At 37.2% G+C, this 20,974-nt stretch overlaps 1 protein-coding gene across 1 annotated transcript in view; it reads right to left on the reverse strand.

The window, feature by feature from the left end:
• Positions 1 to 1,397: 1,397 nt before the first annotated feature.
• LOC140246210 (glutamine--tRNA ligase-like) overlaps positions 1,398 to 20,974 on the reverse strand; it is a 43,328-nt gene continuing 23,751 nt past the window's right edge. The window contains exons 13-20 of the mRNA XM_072325660.1: positions 14,346 to 14,483; positions 13,990 to 14,077; positions 13,395 to 13,535; positions 11,623 to 11,727; positions 10,894 to 11,114; positions 8,302 to 8,368; positions 5,780 to 5,905; positions 1,398 to 2,040 (exon numbers count right to left, since the gene is read on the reverse strand). Of these exons, the coding sequence (XP_072181761.1) occupies positions 1,990 to 2,040; positions 5,780 to 5,905; positions 8,302 to 8,368; positions 10,894 to 11,114; positions 11,623 to 11,727; positions 13,395 to 13,535; positions 13,990 to 14,077; positions 14,346 to 14,483 (937 nt within the window). The 3' untranslated portion in view covers positions 1,398 to 1,989. The remainder of the gene's footprint in view (positions 2,041 to 5,779; positions 5,906 to 8,301; positions 8,369 to 10,893; positions 11,115 to 11,622; positions 11,728 to 13,394; positions 13,536 to 13,989; positions 14,078 to 14,345; positions 14,484 to 20,974) is intronic.

Genomic DNA, 20,974 nt, shown 5'->3' on the forward strand with positions numbered 1-20,974 from the left:
GTGATGTACAGCATCTAAATATTGTTTTAGTGACTAGTTTCTTTGACTTTGTGTAATTTTCTAGGTTGATATGTTATCTCTATACATTCTCCTCCTGTTTTCTACATCTCTCCAAATAATTTACTGTAAAACATGATATTTTCGCGGCATGAATTTTTCGCGAATTGGAGCTGACGGCCTTTTTTGCGGCATGAAATTTTAGCAAACTGCCACTGGCATTCAATGCATATAGTGTGGACAAGAACTTTCGCGTGCATTTTAATTTCGCGAATCTTGGCGCTCGCGAAATTCGCGAAATTAAAATGCACGCAAACATTCCTCGTTTTACAGTATATGCTTGGAAATGAAATATCTCATAGCTGATAATCAAGTAACATTTGGTTCACCTGGAAAGCTATGCAGCTGGGAGAGCTAGCAAACCTGGCTTTACTCTGGGGGCAATGTGCAGTCAAGCATGCATGCTTGTTTCTGATTGTATCCAGTTGGATTTAGCACCTTTTGGAACAAAAGTCATTTTCATTGCCTGATTTCTCAATTTTCTGACAATAATTTCAATACTTTGAAAAGATTGTTGTACGGGACTAATAAAAATAAATACATTTCTGTACAAAAGTCAATTTGATGAAAAATGGATTTAGCAGCTGTTGGAAAGGAACTCTTCATATACAAGATGACTGAATCAAATCTACATGATTATTGGAAATGGCCGTGCAACCTCCTATGAGATAGTTTCTGGGTTTTACTACAATGCTTTATAAATGCAGGCTAGTTCCTCAAACAAGAACGCAAAGAAACATTGCATGAGACGTTGCCTCAAGAGACATTTCGACACGAAAATTAAATGTATCCCAAATAGAAATGAGTCAGCGATGCATTTACTTTGGAAGTGATTGTAACAAACAATCCTTTTTATCACTTTTACAGAAAGCAACAACAGAAAAATGGTGATTAAACTAAACTGGATTGACATGGAAAATACATGTATAATGTAAAATTTAATCAAGCAACATGGAGACTACCAATCCACTGATATGAATTCACAGGACCATTTCAAAAACCTGAATTTCAAATGTGCCCAATGTTTGGATGCATACCTGCATTTCTTTAGACAATATAGGGCTTTACTTGCCTATGACAGGGAATGCTGGAAGAATCAGACAGAACATTATTTACTTCTTTTATTACATGCAGGTAATCAAGGAAACATGTCTTTTTTGCATATCAATCATCATGTAAATTAAATGCACTTGGTCATCAGAAGACTTACCGGTACTTTTTTTCATGTTAAACAGAAATGAGCAAATCGTGGTAAGAACATATTTTTCTCTCTTACCCTAACAAATTTTAGTATATAAGCATTTGATGCATTAGTGAGCCAATATGTCCCTCAGTAATTACTGAGCACAATACAGCAGCATACAAGAAAAAAAAAAATAAAACAACAAATACCTACACGAGAGGTTAGTCAATGACAATTTAAAGACAAAAAAAAAAAAGAAAAGAAAAAAGAAAAGAAATATTACCAGCCTGGTTGCTAGATGCATGTCAGCAGCCATTTTGAACAGTCCATAGTGCTCTTAAGGTCACTCTGCTTTTATCACACAAAATGGGCAACATCAATTCAACAATGACACAGCTTTCACAACTTTTGACCTCTGGTCAAGAGACATTGTCACCATCATCATTCCTACACCATACTCTGCACTGTATGTTTCTCTCAATTTTTAAACATACACCATCTAATCTATTAAAGACCCTAACATCAGCTAAGAGAGCTAACAGAAAAATATATGAGCACATCTGTTAGGAAACTGTTAGTAAACATCTCATTACGATGTTCCGTAATTTGTAAACAGAAAATGTGACACTTCTAAGTCAGAGAGACAGATTAAGGAGGGAAATAAAAAGAACAGTGTATTCCAAGATTAAAGTTTAAAGAAAAAACAGCCGACAGCTTCAGCATGAATACTTGTATGGCAGCTGTTCATGTCAATTCTTTCCAGAGTCTTCTTTGAGAGCGACAGTCTTATTGAAGACCAGCTGAAAGATACAAAAGACATCATAATCACACTAATGGACCTGAATATGATTTCAAACATCCAAATGATTATTGCTCAAACAAAAATTGCTACAAATCAATGCCACAGTTTTTTAAGGTGTTGCACAATCAAATAGGTGCCGATATCATCAATTAATTGCATCACTTTAAATCTGACAGCAGCACGAGTACTCTCTGTTATTCATCTCATCAATTGAGCCTGGTTTGTTCCTATAATACATGGTGTCAAGTAGTAGCCTAATTTCATAAAATGTTTTATGTCAAATCCAGCATTGGCCAGGTATGTCTAGTGTCTGTTTTCGGTGGTATTGGAATGGCTGGACTTTAAAAAAAAAAAAAGGTTTATCAGAATAATTTTAGAGTACAATTAAGGGAGAAGGCGTCATTTAGAGCCCATTTACACCGACTTTTTGGCTGGCCCAGGGCCGGCCTAAAAGTCGGTGGAAACGCACGCTGGCCCAAATGCGGTACCAAATTTGGACCCGCATTTGGACAAGCTCCGGAGGTTGTCTCGGGCCGGCCCTGGGCCGACCTATTCTCGGTGTAAACGCACGCTGGCCCAAATGCGGTACCAAATGCGAGTCCCGCTTCCTTTCCGCAGCGATCGTGACGTAATTGCGTAATGTTATGAGTGCTTATATCATGCAAGCTGTCTTGTCTTGTCTTGTCTTGAAGGAGCGGAGAATTCTGTCCTGCAATGTCTCACAATGTTTCATCTCTGTAATTTTTTTCCTCACTCCAGAAAATTTGTGCATATATAGGTAAGGATGGTGAGAAACTGTGAAATTGATTTTTGTTGGGTAGTGGCGGTGATGTGACGTTATTTGCGATTTGAATTATCCCAAAATCCATGCTCTGTCTCAGACAAAAGAGTCATTACATCCCCAGGTATTCGGTTTCATGTTAGTAAAAGTGATCGTGACGAAGATGAAAATAATTTTGTGAAACGTTAGGCCTATGCTCCTGACCTGATTGAGGTTGGATGAAACTGCGGCTAACAAACCATTGAAGGATTACGAATAATGACATTTTAAAATTATGAAAAAAAAATTGTATAGGTCTAGGTGCTATGCTAGAATGTCAGTGCTAAAATTGAGGATTGACTTTCCAAGCCACTCCATTCAATTTCAGTAGATTTCTAGGTAGATTAGAGTATATTTCTATTAGCAGTTAACCAATGGAAAATGAGAAGTTTTTCAGCAAAAAATAAATAAAATAATGAAATAAAATAAAAAATGAATAAATTAAAATTCTATTGAGATTGAATGCTTTCATGCCCTTCCTTGACAGGCTAGGGCTAGATGAATACAGAAAACTGCATTCAGTCCTCACTGCAAATGATAATTTCATTCCTGCAGGAAGACCTAAGTCTAATAAAGTGTATGAATTTTTCATTAGGAATTCTTCATTTTAAGAAAATAGTGTTTTTTATGTTGTCTGTGTATGTGTGTGTGTTGTCACAGAATTGCATACGTACACAATACACATGCAGAGCGCCGCTACCTTCAGAATATTTATATATAGGCCGGCCCAAATTCTTGGTGTAAACGCACACCGAGTACCGCAATTTGGGCCGGCCTAAAAGTGGTCAGGAGGTGTAAACGGGGTCTTACATAGCATAGCATTAGACCTTAACCCTAAAGAGGCGGTGAATCAACCCCCCTCGACATTTTTCGTGACTATTCCGCCGTGCAAAATTTTTTGACCACGCCGTTCGCTGACTTTTTACTTTCAAGTCTCGCGCATCTTTTGACACCATTTTCGCGAAAAGTGCGCATACCGTTACGACGCTGCATGACCTTTTACTCATGCCTGTCAGACCGAAAATGGCTCAAAAACGTGATTTTGTGTATAAAGTCTATGCAAATGGAGTTTTTTCACCTTATTCATAGATATGATTATTTTCACTTTCATAGGCTAAAATCAATTAACTTTCACATAATTATGCTTGAAAAAGGTTCTGGAATAAGTTTTATGGAAAAAAATGATAAAACAAAAAGTTGAAAAAAACAAAGAAATACATTAAAAATTCATAAAACAATAAAATACATAAGAAATTCATAAAACAATAAAATACATGAGAAATTAATTTTGATACATTTTTTTTTTTCGAGTACATTGTTAGGAATGCCACAAAGAATGTTATCACCAACAAGGCAAATGCCATAATGTGTCTCGCCCATTCGCGTACAAGAAATTGTACGCGAATGGGATATAACAGATAAAAAAAAGAGATATACGTGTAAAAGGGTAAAAATTTATGGCAAAAAAGAAATGTGCCATAAAAATTTAACATTGGGCCCTTAAAGTCCGTTGACCCCTGCCTGTGACCTTTGACCTTGTGGTGACCATCCACTCCCCAAGGGACATCTACCATCCAAGTTTGGTCACAAACAGACCTATGGATCAAAAGTTATGACCCATAATAGAAACGCGCCATAAAAAACTTAACACTGGGCTCTAATAGTTCGTTGACTCCTGCTTGTGACCTTTGACCTTGTGGTGATCATCCACTCCCCAAGGGACATCTACCATCCAAGTTTAGTCACAAATGGAGTTATGGATCAAAAGTTATGACCCATAATAGAAATGCGCCATAAAAACTTAACATTGGGCCCTAAAGTTCATTGACCCCTGCCCCTCTTCCCTCAAAGTTTCATTGCAATTAAAGCCCAGAGTAAAGAGTTATTGAAGTTTTTGTAGCGTTACGGACAGACGAAGGACGGATGGATGGACAGACGCCACAGGCGATCCCTTAGTCTCCCCTCACCCCCGGTGGGCTCAACAAAAATTAGGATTGTAGGAGCTTTGCTTTCTGATTTAGAGCAAAATGTATGATTTTATGCATATATTAGCATAATTAATTAAGTAAATGAAAATTTCCATTTCTTTTTGTATAGCGTGGTGGATTACGCCACAGGTAATGCATATACCAATTTTCATGGCGATTGCGCGATCGACGGCCGAGATCTCGGGGGGGTTGAATCAACCCCCCCTCGGTCACAGAACACCCCAAAAATCAAGGTCAAAGGTCAAAGAAGTCAAAGGTCAAAATTCTGTGTAGAAGTTTTGAAGCCCTCACCTAGTGCCATCACATAAAGCAAACGGAATCGAAATCAGGTTAGAAATGGCGAAGGAGTAGCATTTTGTAGCAAAGTGTACAATACAGGTCAAAAAAATCAAGGTCAAAGGTCAAAGAAGTCAAAGGTCAAAATTCTGTGTAGAAGTTTTGAAGCCCTCAACTAGTGCCATCACATAAAGCAAACGGAATTGAAATCGGGTTAGAAATGGCGAAGGAGTAGCATTTTGTAGCAAAATGTACAATATAGGTCAAAGGTCAAGGTCAAAGGTCACAACTGAAATTCTGTGTAGAAGTTTCAAAGCTCCCATGTAGTGCTCTCATATAAAGCAAACAGAATCAAAATCGGCTCATAAATGACAGAGAAGTAGCAAATTGAACATTTTGATCACACACAGACGCACACACGGACACACGGACACACACACATACGGAGCCCGTTTCATAGTCCCCTGCTCGACCTCGTTCGGCGGGGACAACAAAATCCCTTAGTATTTCTTGCTTTCTCCTTAAACCATTTGAATATTTCCTTGAATACAATGCATGAGACTGTGATATGAAGTGTTATCTACAGATGACATGGAAGGTATTTCAAGGGAGCTTCTTAAAGAGAGCTACTACAATTTAAGGCATCATCTCACCTTTTTGTCTGAGGCATCTGTGTCCACAGAGAAGTAACCAATTCTTTCAAACTGGAACTTGTCAAAGACCTTGGCCCCTGACACTGATCGATCAACTAAGGCAGTTGGGATCACTGTGAGAGAATTCTGTTTAGAATATAAATATAGATACATGCAAAACAAAAACAAATAATGTTAAGTCATGTCACCCAGGTTATACCCACCACAAAACATATGTCATGCATCAACTTTGGTGTACATGCAACAAGTATTATCTGTAATATTCCAATGCATTGTGCATGGCACAACTTTGATGCAGACGTATGACTACAGTTGAACCTCTATTATCCGGCCTCCCTTTATCCGGATCTCTCTATTATCCGGACGCAATCTCGCCGTGATTTTTTTATCTTTTTTTAATAATTACGGGAGGAAAGGGGGATTCCCAACGGATACATTTCTTAATAATTATTTAGGTAAATCATCCCAAGAATTATAAAAGAAAATGATTTCATTCTTGCAAACACGAACCTCTATTTTGGGGTCTGTTACTGAGTGTAACAATGAAAAGGTTGCAGTATACACATTACTACATGTGGTACTACAATGGGCTACATCAGTACATGTGTATGTACATGTATATGTAGACTCTACATGTATAAAGCATTGAGTCTCCCGTATCCGGCCAAATCCCTTATCCGGAGGAGCCCCGGTCCCTACTTGTCCGGATACGAGAGGTTCAACTGTATATAACCTTAACAGTGTCAATATTCCAGCAAACATAGTATGAACTATCCAATTTCTCCTCAACAAAACTGCTCGCAACATGATAAGCCGGGTTATGTACTTGTGTTTATAGGCCTACATTTGGAGTTCACCTCATCGCACATCCCCACCATCGACCATCCTCACAATTACTGCATCGAAAATAAGCCTGGGAAGTTTGGCTTCAATAAATGACAAGGTTTTCTCCATAGAGGCACCAATAGGTAGGTATTCAAATTAGCGAAAGAAAGAAGATAAAGTGTAATTAAGATTTATTCAGATGTATCTCTTTCCTCAAAAATATATTCAGCATAATTGATAGTCCCTTAACCCTAACAAAGCTGGGGGATTCCCAAGCCCCCATCCAGATCTTGGCCATTGCCTGCGATATAATTCACAAAACTGTTGAGTTGATTTTTCCAAAAATTATCACTTATGCTAATTTATACTAAATAAAGCTCCATAAGGCGTATTTTGTGTGTACAAATTCTTTCTTGTATTTTTAGCAAATTTCGTGAAAAAACTATGCCATCAAAAATAATTTCTTAAGCATTTACTTTTTTTTTTAATTCTTGTGTATTTGTTATTTTTTTTCAATGAAATTTGTTGGTGACACTGCTCCGAGCAAGAAAATATGTTATCACGTGAATTTAATAAAAAACAGGCAAAAATAATCATGCTTTTATGAAATTTGACTAAAAGTACAATATGCATTGAAATTGTACATGAATTCATGCTTTGGAGCAAGTTTTGGTCTGACATGCATGTATGTGTACCTATTTATGTGTAACTTTAAAACCGCACGCCCAGGCAATTTGGTTTCAAAATGTGGGAGACCAAAAAGAAAATAGTCCTAACACACTGTGGTGTTAGCTTTGGGCGATAGTGAAATATCACACAGAATATCAAGGGGACCTCCCAGGCCCCCCTGGCCTACTTAGAGTTAAAGCAATTTCAAAACTTTTCATACATTGAAAACAATAAAAAAAAAAATCCCAAACAAAATACAAAAACAAAAAAACAAGTACAAAAATTATGCACTCTTGTGTGCAATAGATTTCTGATAACTTAAGTTATCAACACTGCACACTGGCACTGGTCCGATGGTCCAGGACCAGTGAAAATCACTGTCAACTAATAAATGACTTTACACTGGAAATGAATAAATAAATCATCAACAACAACAACAAAAACAACAACAACACCAACAACAACAACAACAACAACAACAACAACAATAATAATAATAATAATAATAATAATAATAATAATAATAATAATAATAACAACAACAACAGCAGCAATATGGATTTATATTGTGCTAAATCCATTCCATAGAGTGCTCAAAGCGCATACATACTATTATTACCCCGGTGTCTGGAAACATTATTTCCAACCAGCACAAAGAGTGCTCACACAGCTAAATTTAATTGCAAACATATTCTACATTGTATCTACAGCTTGCTTATGAGCATTATCATTTAGGAAATTCATAAAATTGTACTTTGAGCAGCGATTTGATTGTCTTGAATAAAATTAGTAACAGACCGCAACATGCAGAAGCATTCCCCTCAACTGAAGACATACAAGATGTTTGTTGATCACAATGGAGCCTGTGGTGACACTTAATCTGGGTCATACATAGCATGAGAGAGATATGCGAATGAGCAAATAACAAATAAATGAAAACTAATATGAAACCTCTTGTCGACATCAATTTGTCAAACAAGACACAGGCGACATATCTTGGTTTTGTATTCCCAACTGTATTACCTTACCTTGTTACAATCTGTGATAAATCCTCCAGGAACTTCTTCAGGGTCTTCTGGGTTCTTGTGCATGAAGCTGGAAATTGGAAACAACCAATAAATAAATGAATAAATAAATAAATAAATGAAAGAATAAATCTATAACTACACCAATGATGACATGTGGGGAAGGGTTAACGAAAGACTAAAACACCCATTGCCATGAAATGGAAGTGTATCCCTGGGTTTGTTGCGAAATCCTTACCGTACAGTATGACCTCCCGTAGAGTAGGAGGGTTTTTCCATGAAATACTACACATCCCCCACACTAAAGGGGTTAAAGGGGAATGAAACCCAAATATATATGTGCATTGAATGAAAGCAGTAATATTATTAGAACAGATCAAAATGTGCCACTCTCTCAAAAGTTATACATTTGTATAGTTTTTGGTGCAGTCACTGCTGGATGAGAAGACTATGACAATGCATGATGTCCTATATGGAACTAGAAATGGCGCTAAGGCGACTGGTATGCCTCCGCCATAATGCATGATTCTCCCAATAGGTTTATAGTACATGTAGACAATGTGTGATTACATTTTCACAAAATTGGCAAAATATTAAAATGACAAGTTTGTCACAAATGTGTTGAATGTTCACCTTCCTTGACCTAGGTTTAATTGGATGAATAGGAGAGCATGTATTTGGGGATTTAAGGACTTTAACTTGACTTTGACCCATTCATAAGTTTATGCATTGAGTAATTTTCAAGGTATGGAGAAAAAGTGCAATTTCTGACCCTAAAATTCATCTGGCCTTTGACCCTAAAATTCATAGGATAATCACTGTCAGGCACAACATGCATAGATATGTAGTAAGTTTCAAGATAACTTGAGCCACTTCTGAGACGGAGGAAAAAGTTAGTTCAGCACTTTCCCTTGATCTTTGACCTTTTGACCTTTGAGGCAAACAAAAAAAAAAGAAAAGAAAAAAGAAAGCTTCCAGAGAATCTCTATTAGGTTATACATGCATACACCAAGTGTAAAAAGAATAATAATCCTGCTGGCATTGCATAAATGAGGGAAATAGTAAAATTTTGAAGTGTTGCCCTTGACCTTGACCCCTGACCTTTGACCCACGAACCCTAAATTCTCTAGATAATCACTGCCAGTCAGTACATGTATATATACTATGTTCCATGAAGATACCTTGAACAATTTCCAAGATACGGAGAAAAAAGTGAAGTTTTAATATTTTTACTTGACCTTTTGACCTTTGACCTCATGACCCCAAACTTTCACCAGAGAATCTTAATTGGGTAATACATGTATACACTAAGTTTCAAGAAAATATCTTTGGGCATTGCATAGATATGGTGGAAATAGTGAAATTCTATGTATTTGACCTTGACCTTTTGATCTTTGACCTTGAGCATGTGCACCCAAAAGTTGATAGGCACAACTTCACCCCCTAATACACATACATGCCAAGTTTCATTAGGATACCTCAAAAGGTTTTTTAGTTACGTTGTCCACAAAATTCATTACGGATGGAAGGACGGACGGACAGAAGGACAGACGGATGGACGGAAGGACGGACGGACGGACAACCCGAAAACATAATGCCTCCGGCACCACTTCGTGGCGGAGGCATAAAAATATGTAAAGCAAAGGTAATGAAAAATTTCACAAAAGTTTACATTTTATGAAAAGTTCCAATTTCTTTGACTTGTTGCTGATATCTGTCAAGGATAATATCATTCCCCTACTTTTTGTGAAAAAGGTAAGTCAAGTAGACATTGCAGACACTGCAGCTGCGTGACATAGCTGAATCCAAAGTATCCTCAAACTGGGGAGTACAATAACATTATTACTTGACATACACTTCTAAATTTCATGGCCAGAAATGACATGCAAACACCTTTGACCTATCAACACTATCATTTTCATAGTTAAATAATAATTGTTATGTCATTTGTACGTTGTCATCGAACTTGACCTTTTGACCTCAAGGAAGTTGCCCATAATCTACCCAGTGTATCTACACTTCATGTAGTTAACTTGGGTCAGGTACCAAGAAAGTTCATATGGCAGTTTTTTTGATATTGCTAAAACAACATGTGGGACAGAGGGACACATAATATTGTCAGCACACTTTGGGCAGAGGCACACTTAACATACAAACTAAAAACAAATATACAAGATCTCCGTTCCTCTCGCTTGATTACATACTAAACCTATTCTAGTATCCAACTATTTATATGACACGGAGAATAACAAGGACAAACTAAAAGTATAAAGGAAAGACACTCTTATAACTCTGTTTATCTTGCACAAGTAAGTTCACATTTGTCCTAGCATGGTTATTTTCTTAGTTTTACACTCATTAAATAACTGGGGTAACCAATAACTTTTCACTTGGATGTTGTGATACATTCTACCATTGCTATTAGCATGGGTGTCACTTCACTTTCAAATGGAATCACGGGACTCTTTGGAATATACTGTGTGGTAAACAGCTTCTGAAATCTTAGTTGGGAGTAAGGAAATGTAGTACAGAAAAACAGAGAGAGAAGTACAGACTCTCATACACAAGTGACCATAGAAAGCGACTATAACTCACAGTCTCTCATAGATTCGGACTTCACATTCCAGAGGATCTGATACCCAGTGGATGAATGCCTTTGGCTTGGTTGTCTCTTCCAAAGGTGTAATTCTAGCCTTCAGTTCAGTCACTTGTCCCTTGTTGTCTGTTAAGACTGATTCCACACTGAGAACTTTGCCAGTGTATTTCAAACCAACAGGCTGGGCAGGAGTCAATCTCCTATATCCCTTCTCCGCTTTCTGAAAAGATACAATTACACATACTAATTGATATATCAAGTGAATACAGCCAACTGCAGTGTCATCAAATTTCTTTTAAAAAAGATATGACGCCCAAATTTAAATTAGATTGAGTGAATGCAGAAGTATTAGTCGAACACATGGATGAAGTGTGAGGAAAATTGGACAATCCTTTCAGAAGTGAGGGTACAGTTCGCTTTGGTTCACTTTCGAGCGCTTGAATGCACCTTATGTGTGAGTATGCATGCATAACTAAACCAGGGCTTGTAATAATCCATTTTGAATCTCAGTTGTCTCATCAGGCCATCGCAAGATAACCTTGTTCTGACATTAATTTTTAGTAGTCCCAGGCCACAAGGCTACCGCTAATGTTGAGTCCTGGATAAACATGTATTTCTGTCAATCTTGTCGCGTTGATATGGCTAGACACTCATTTGTTCTTACTTTCTGCTGCGGACAAAAAAACAAACAAACAATATTGGAAGCACTCGCTGCTCACTAAACTGACCTGCTGGAAGTCGTCTCTCTCGATGTACACCACAGAACCAAAGCTGACGGTGTGTGTGCCCTGCTTGGCATCGTGGGGGATATTGGGCACCTCCAATGTGCAAACCTGTGATATATGATTAGTTCAGCATTAACAATAGTATTCTAACATGAACTTGAATTCTTTTGTCAGTGTATTCTATTTAGCAACCAGCAATTGATGTCTGCACTCATTTAAATTACAATTACTTGAGGCATCACCTTCATTTTTTTTTTTTTTTTAATTTTCAAAAGACCACATCATAGCCTATTCAAGGTCAATTATGTGAAGGGATTACTTATTAGGGTATCTATCATGACAATGGCCAATCCGAGGAACATTATACTGTAGCTCACATTTACTATCATTTGGGGATTTTTGAATTTTTCACTACAGGCAAAGTTGCAAAAATCAAATGAAGAAGGATAAGAAGAGAGAGAGAGAGAGAGGAAAAAAAAAAACTAGAAATGTCGCTATGGCGACTGGTATGCTTCCGCCATAATGTATGATTCTCCTAATAGGTCTATAGTATGTCTTGACAATGTGTGATGACAGTTTCATCAAATTGGCAAAATATTAAAATGACATGTTATAATGTGTTGAGTGTTCACTTTCCTTGAACTAGGTTTAATCGGATGAATGGCTGCATTTTCTGAGAGCATGTATTTGGGGATTTGAGGACTTTCACTTGACTCTTGATCCTTTTATAATTCTATGCATTGAGTGATTTTCACAGTACAGAGAAAAAGTGGAGTTTCTGTATTAAATAGTAAATTGTTAGCATTTTGACCTGGCCTTTGATCCTTGACCCAATGACCTTAAAATTCCAAAGAGAATCACTGTCAGGCAGAACATTAGTTTCATGATAATGCCTTGAGCCACTTCCGAGATATGGGGAAGAAGTGAAATTTAGCACTTTCACTTGACCTTTGACCTTTTTGGCTAAAAACTTCCTAGAGAATCTCTATTGGGTACGGTAATACATGTATACACCAAGTTTCAAGAAAAATCCTGCAGGCATTGCACAAATTGTGATGGAAAAAGTGAAATTTAATGAGTTGACCTTGACCTTTGACCCCCCTGATCTTTGACCTCATGACCCCAAATTCCCTAGATAATCACTGCCAGTCAGTACATGCATATGTACTATGTTCCATGAAGATACCTTGCACCATATCTGAGATATGGAGAAAAATGAAATTTTAACATTTTCACTTGACCTCTGACCTTTTAACTTTGACCTCATGGCCCGAAACTCTCGCTAGAGAATTTTTATTGGGTAATACATGTATATACTAAGTTTCAAGAAAATACCTTCAGGCATTCCACAGATATGGGGGAAATAGTGAAATTTTGAGCATTTGACCTTGACCTATGACCTTTGACCTTGAGCATCTGCACTCAAAAGTTGATAGGCACAACTTCACCCCCTCATACATATACCTGCCAAGTTTCATTAGGATACCTCAAACGGTTTTTTAGTTATGCTCTCCACAAAATTGATTATGGACGGACGGAAGGAAGGACGGACAACCCGAAAACATAATGCCTCTGGCGACACTTCGTGGCGGAGGCATAAAAACAGTCCACTTGCTGAAGACGTACCTTAGCTAACATGAAGATGTATGCATCAACGGCTACACTTTCCTTCTCAAGCTCAAATTACATCTTTTATGCCGCAACAATGAGTAATCAATTGAAAATTACCATAATACCTGGGGCCTTTGTGTATCGAGAAAGTATTGGCATCTTACCTTTGACTCAAAGTTGGATATTGAGACCTTGATGGGATCAAGTACAGCCATGACCCGCTTGGCTGTATTATTGAGGACATCTCGCACACATGACTCCAGCATGGAAGGGTCAAAAGCCACTCTGGACATTGTTACACCGATCTGGGCAAGATACATAGAATAATCATTTGATTACTTATTCCAACACGTCCTTCAGGATTTCATCTTTTCATCTGGCTTTCCAAGAAAAGGAAGTCATTGAATGCTTCACCATATTCATCAATGGAAAGGCTGGCAATCTTTACTTCCATGAATGTTTGCTTCTAGTCTGTGAAATCGAGATCAGCTGCCTGCTTTAATGCAGTCTGGAGTCTAAGAATTCTAGACGAGTTTCTGATGGTGCAAAACATGACAGCAATCTGTATCAAGCAAGATATAGGAAAACGAACTGATTGCATGGGTGGAGAAGTGAAACATTGAATATGTATTCAGAGTAGTGCTATCTAGAGTGAAGTAAACAATGGAAAAGGATTTTTAATGTCCCTTCCACTCCTCTACAGCTATCAATGCCACACTTCAAAAGTTCAACACAAGAGCAACACATGCTGAACCTCACCTTTGCACAAAACATGTTGATGGCTTCAGATGGAAAACCTCTTCTCCTCAGGGCTGTCAGTGTAAACAGTCTTGGATCGTCCCAATCCCTGAATAGGAAATCAAACAAACGTGCTCATATCATTGTGTAACTTTGCATCAAAGTTTGAGACAAAGTGAATTCATGAAAATCATGGAGACATAATTTTTCTTTGAGAAAACAAGCGTAAACAGGACATTACAATAATTCCAATTCATCTATAATCTTATATAATACTTTTAGCTTTATTTCCAGAGAGATGGATTGAAGAAACTGTTTGCCACTGCCACTGGAAAAGTTATTTTAGTTATTTTAAGCAAGAAGATGACAACACTCACCTGACAATGCCTGCTGTGATAAGTTTGCCTATCTTCCTCTTGGAGACCACTGTGTAGTGCATGTTAAGCCTGCCATATTCCCACTGGACAGGGCAGTACACATCCAATGCATTGCATAGCCAGTAGTAAGAGGAACGTCTGTACCCATGTGGGAGAGGACAAAAAATAATAAAATGCACTAGTCAGTTTGGGGTAGTATAATTACCTGACAAATAATTTTTGCCAGGCAGATAGAAATAAAATTAAACACAAATGCTTTCAAAAGCCTGCTAAGCATATCAACCTATCACAATCAATTCAAACAAAACTTTGGCATTTCAAGAAAGTAGTTGAAAAAGTTCCACCTGACATTGGTACATCTATATTGTGTTTTTTTGCTTTTGTTTTTTGATGTGTTAGTGAATATACTCCAAGGAATACTGTGATTAGAAGTTTACGAAAATCACAAGCAGAGGAGCAAATATTCCCTTAGATCCTAAAGCTTGTAAGAGAAATCTGTATTCAATCAGACACTCTTCCTTTCTTGGGTATAAGATTTCAAGATGCATCATACATATAAACATAAAATTTTAGCATCATTAGCGGTTAAAGGAAAGATCAGACCAAAAACAGACTCTTTTCTGCAAAAATCTGTATATGGGTATTCTAACAATCATGAAAAGTTGCTATAAACTCAAGAGAGCCATGATTCCAAATGCTTTGTTTGTTTGTTCATTTCCATCTGAGAAGATGGCTGGATAGCCCATATTCAGCTATGCTATGCTGGTCTTCCATGGGGTCCAGTTGGATGTGAGGTGGGACCACTTCACCGGGTTAAACATCCTGCTCTTTGCGATGAATGAATGAAGCGGGATCTTTTACGTGCATGAGTTGTGACTCTCTCATACACGGGACCTCCATTTTACGTCCTATCCAAAGGACAGAGTGTTTTGCCTCTTGCTAGAGGGGACGGTATGATTACACACAACATTGCTCAGTCCAGACTGGGGTTCGAACTCAGGTCCTTAGGATTGTGAGGCAGATGCGCTACCGACTAAGCCAACACACTGCGTTAATAATAAGTAATGGCACAATGCAAACAATATGGTCATCACAAGTAAGCTGTAAATTATGCAGACAGATTTGTAAAAGATCCTAGCATCCTAACTTGATGGAAAATAGCTTGAAAAGATGTGCCAAGCACAAACTTGGCATTGTATGAAATAGAAACTGAGATGGCTGTATGTAGAAGGGTACACTCTCAAGCAGTTACCTGCATGTTCAGTTTTCTTTTTGTTTTTGTTGTTGTTTTTGGTAAACAGTATAATTTCTGCATATGAAACCCTTGATACCCTACTATCATCATAGTCCAGTCAAAATATGAAATGACCCACAACTAATTGCAATAGAAACGATTCCACTTGCATTTGAACCGGAGGAGCTATTAAAATAACATATTAAAAGTTCCCTAAAATTCGAGTGGTGGATCAGTGTCTAATTTGCATAAATTCAAAATGGCCGCCATACAACCTATTTATGCCTATATCTCGGGATATTATAACCCACAGAAAGTAAATTCAGGTGTCTAAACATATGTTTTTTAGGTCAAGGAATACAAATATGTTATCTTTATCAACTTTCAAGCATCCCTTTATATAGTTTTTGCATATATTTGCATATAATTACATACAAAATGGCCGCCATATTGCCTGTGCAAGCCCGTATCTTCGTATATCATTAATGTAGTATACACTCAGAATTAAGTCGCTATATATCTGGACATAAAACCTGTAGAAAATAGATTCTGGTGTCTAAACCTATGGTTTTTAGGTCAGGAAATACAATTATGATACAAGCAGTAACTTTCAAGCTTCCCTTTATACATTTTCTGCATATATTTGCATTTAATTAAATGCAAATTGGCCGCCATTATAACTCCACAGGCTTATATCTCTATCTGTAAACGGTACCCAGTGATGGTGTCTGTGGTCTTAATTTTACTGCTGAGAATCACTGATGTAGAATACGTTCCACTCAGGAATAATTACCTATATCTCACTAAAAATTTGCATAGCTATGTTTAAGCATAAATCTATTCAAATTTTTATCGTGAATATAATTTCTGATATACGAATACGAGCTACAGAACGTTAATTGTACTGTAATTAATGCATCCAATATTTCAAGGGCAAAATTGTTAGAATTCCATTCACAACCTTAACGATTATCCTTACACCCAGTTTTATATTCTTGCATTGATTAAAAGTATTGTACTACATTAAACTCACATTTTCTTGAGATAAAGCCTCAGAACAGAAAACAACTGTAAGTAGCATCAAATAGAACATATCTTTATTGTATAATCTCAACTTAGCTTGCAAAGTGTGCCTAATAGGTACACAACAGTAAAGTCTCAAATTATGTAGTAGTAATCGTTAAAAAGATTTTTATGATTGCATGATATTTAATGTATTATATCGTGTAATTTTACCCTCATGTTGACTGCTTATACTTGTGTCTATGTTGCAATACTTTTTTTTTAGGCCAAAGGGGGGGGGGGGAGGGGAAAGTCATCAAGATCATAATTATCCATAAGCTACTCTACAAAAGTTTCATGAGTTTGGACATTTGTTTAGATGATGTTCTTGTCATATTATCTCACATAGCTTTCAAAGTGTGCTTACGGTACACCAAAATTGGTCTTAAATCATTCAGCAGATTTTTTTTTTCAAGCATCTTTTTCCTTACCTGCGATGATTTGCAGCCATGTTTAGTCGATACTTGTGTCTTTTGTTGCAAAACTTTTGGCAAAGGCATGTTTATCAATGAGCAACATATGACCGTGATAATTTGTATGGAAGTGGATTTTGTCATATTTTTGCGTGGTTTCACCCAATGACTTACAAAAAAAAAGCCAGATACAAAAAAAAAAAAGAAAAGAAAAAGGAAATGCCTTAACATTTCTATTCCTAGTACTCTGGATTCATCAGTCGATTAATACAAACAGCATCCTTCTCATTGGCTTCAAGCTCATAAAACGCTTATAAATTCTGATAAATGTTACTTTTACCATTTTTCGTGTTGTATCTGTTACATCAGGCTGTTAGCAAACTGGTAGTGTATAGTTGCAGGGCAAACAGATTTGACTGCACACAACCCATATCAGTGGCAGATGCGGGCCATTATAGATCAGACACTTGTAATGTTGTATTTCTAAAATATCTGAGGAGTCAGATGATGCTGTTCTAATTGGTGACTAGGAATGAATAACATTCTTGAAAGACATCAACACAGTTTACAACAAATGTGAAACTTACCACTCTTCTTTTCGTCAGTATGAAATGAAGCCGGGATCCTATTTGCTTTGCATTAATCGACTGCAATTTCACACTATCCTAGTCTAGAGTTTGTGGTATAGAACACTTTGAGTGTAAGCGAGTTTTCATGTTTTACACTTTTATCATTGATCTATATTTTCAGAGATCACATTACATACTTTAAGTATCTGTATTATCGCAAGACAGAAAACGAAAATGATGTACTTGAAACGGAAGAAAGTTTTCTTGAAATCCAATGACTTTGATTCATTAGATTCTAAATTCATCTTAGCCAAAGGTTCAAGACAGCAAAAAAGGTTCAAGCTAATATTGCAAATAGCCATCATTTATCTTCTGGCGTCCGTCGACAGTCATGCATGCATTTTCAAAAACCATTTTCAGAATCTCTTTTAAGACCACATGTAATGACAGATCTTCAACAAACTAGGCAAGTAGCATCCCAAGGATGACAGATTATCAAGTTGTTCAAATAGACGCCATGTCCAAAAGGTCCCAGAACCCCCAAATTAAGGAATTTATCATTAAAAAAAAACCTCGCACACACACACACACACACACACACAAGTAGAACCAGTTATAACAGAGCTAGGTAAAAAGTACAAAGATGAATATCTTGGAGACTGCATAGTTTCGCAGTTTTATCTTCCTTCTTTTCAAAATTTTACACACTATATATATATATACATATATATATATGGTACCAGTACAGAAAATATGACGAAGTAGGGTGGTAATGCATTTCAGTCCATAGCAGTGCTATTTAGTCACACCAAATTTTCGACGAATACATTCGTCTTTCTTCAGAATTGCCATTGTCGACCTTCAGGAAGACAAATATATTCGTCGAAAATTTGGTCTGAATAACTAGCACTGTTGGACTGAAATGCATCACCAGTCTACTTCGTCATCATATGCCCACACGTTAATATATATATATATATATATATATATATATATATATATATTTTTTTTTTTTTTTTTTTTTTTTTTTTTTTTTTTTTTTTTTTTAACGTGTGGGCACTAATGTCCCCATCTGTATCTAGAGTTGCTGCTTTTATAAAACCAGAAGAGCATCGAGTAAATACATCAGTGAGTGTATTAGCATACTTTCAAGATTATTATGGCAGATGCAGGGGTGACCTCCTTGGGGCTAGTGCCAAGTAGGTACCAATTTTCACTCTTTCATCTTCAAAAAAAAAACCAAAAAAAAAAAACCAAACTGTTCAATTTGTTATCAAACTTGGCTGGTAGAATATTGGTATATAAAATGGGAACCATCCCCCGGCCACAGAATGCCCAAAGGCACCTCAAATCTGATCTAGGTGCGGCCACCTTTGGGCTGGGACCAAATTATTGGAGGCCACTTTTGATTTTTGATCCTCCTTTTGAAAACATATGGTCAAATTTACAACAAACTTAGTACTGTAAGTGCATTTATCGCTAGTGTCATGCATATATGGACATCATGCCTCCCTGGGCCCTGGAGGTCCCTAAAGGCTTCCAGATATGGCCCTACAGTTTCCCAACGTCTTCCAATTTCCTTTCTCCCAAGTAATAGTCTGTAAACATGCAAGGAAGGGGAACTTGAGATGCTCGGATGAGGGCTGGACCCCTGGGTCTTTTATTCAGAAAGTGAGTGACTGACATGGTACCCTGATATGATAAGATCGTCATCTAATGTCCAAACTCGTGAAACTTTTGTAGAGTAGCTTATGGATATAAGCTACTCTTAATTTGAATAGATTTATGTATGAATATACGCAAATTTTTAGTGAAATATAGGTAATTATTCCTGAGTGGAAGGTATTCTACATCAGTGATTCTCAGCAGTAAAATTAAGACCATGCACAGACACCAACACTGGGTACCTTTTACAAATGGAGATATAAGCCTGTAGAGGCATTGTGGCGGCTTTTTTGCATTTAATTAAATGCAAATATATGCAGAAAATATATAAAGGGAAGCTTGAAAGTTACTGCTTATATGATAATTGTATTACATGACATAAAAAACAAAGGTTTAGACACAAGAATCTATTTTCTGCGGGTTTTATGTCCAGATATATAGCGACTTATTCCTGAGTGTACTACATTACTAAGATACCTGCTTGTACAGGCAATATGGCGGCCATTTTGTATGTAATTATATGCAAATATATGCAAAAACTATATAAAGGGATGCTTGAAAGTTGATAAAGATAACATATCTGTATTCCTTGACCTATAAAACATTGGTTTAGACACCGGAATTTACTTTCTGTGGGTTATATATCCCGAGATATAGGCATAAATAGGTTGTATGGCGGCCATTTTGAATTTATGCAAATTAGACACTGATCCACCACTCGAATTTTAGGGAACTTTTAATATGTTATTTTAATAGCTCCTCCGGTTCATATGCAAGTGGAATCGTTTCTGTTGCAATTAGTTGTGGGTTAACCCACTTTTTGTCGTATTTTGACTGGACTATCATCTCATCATTGAGGTGACAAGCACCTTGTATCTCATATTTTGGTGAAAATCACCCTTTTGGATTAATTCTCAAATAATCTGTAAAGTGAGGTCCTGTCAAAATCCTAGCTGTCTTACCCCAAATATGAAGCCACCAGGGCTTGTCAGAAGAAAGGCAATCCCAATTGGTATAGTTCTTGGGCTGCCATGTTTTTTCACTCTCCTGAACATTTGACATTTTCAAGATACACGAAGTGGCCATTGCTGACTATTTTGTATTTTGTGTGCAAAGAATAATTTATGTTTTGTTATAAAATATGAAAGATGTATGTACAGGACACAAAAAGGCTAGCATATACGTAGGGTGAGAGTTATTGATAAGTATTGACAACTAGAACCATGTACATGTACAAACACTTTGCTGGCCAAGATTGCCTACAGTGTGAGCAAGGATTTTGGTCAATTTATTTTCCCAAACACTGTCAGGAGATTTCTTAAAGAGACTTTTCACTAACAGCTCAAGCTGTTGCACGGAAACCAAGTACTTCTTGACATCAGGATTATCCCCATGTATCTGAGCATTGCCTGCCCTCGTGCACTGAGAGCCACCAGGGACATTCCCTTGCCTTCACGAATTTTCCAGGCAACTTGGAGTCCTCCTGGCAGTGAATGGAGACTTCGCCATAACTTCCTGACAAACTCCACCAAGACTTTTGTGTGGTTTTCACACAGGCGCCGTTAAAGGTTGCAAAGGTGCTGTACTCCATGACAACCACTATCTTAGCTTCATAGTGAAAACCACAGAAAACACCCCAACTTCAAATATAGTGAGGACAAATCCTGTGGGCATTGCTTACATGTC

The sequence above is a fragment of the Diadema setosum genome, chromosome 2 (assembly GCF_964275005.1).
Source record: "Diadema setosum chromosome 2, eeDiaSeto1, whole genome shotgun sequence".
Taxonomy (NCBI): Eukaryota; Metazoa; Echinodermata; class Echinoidea; order Diadematoida; family Diadematidae; genus Diadema; species Diadema setosum.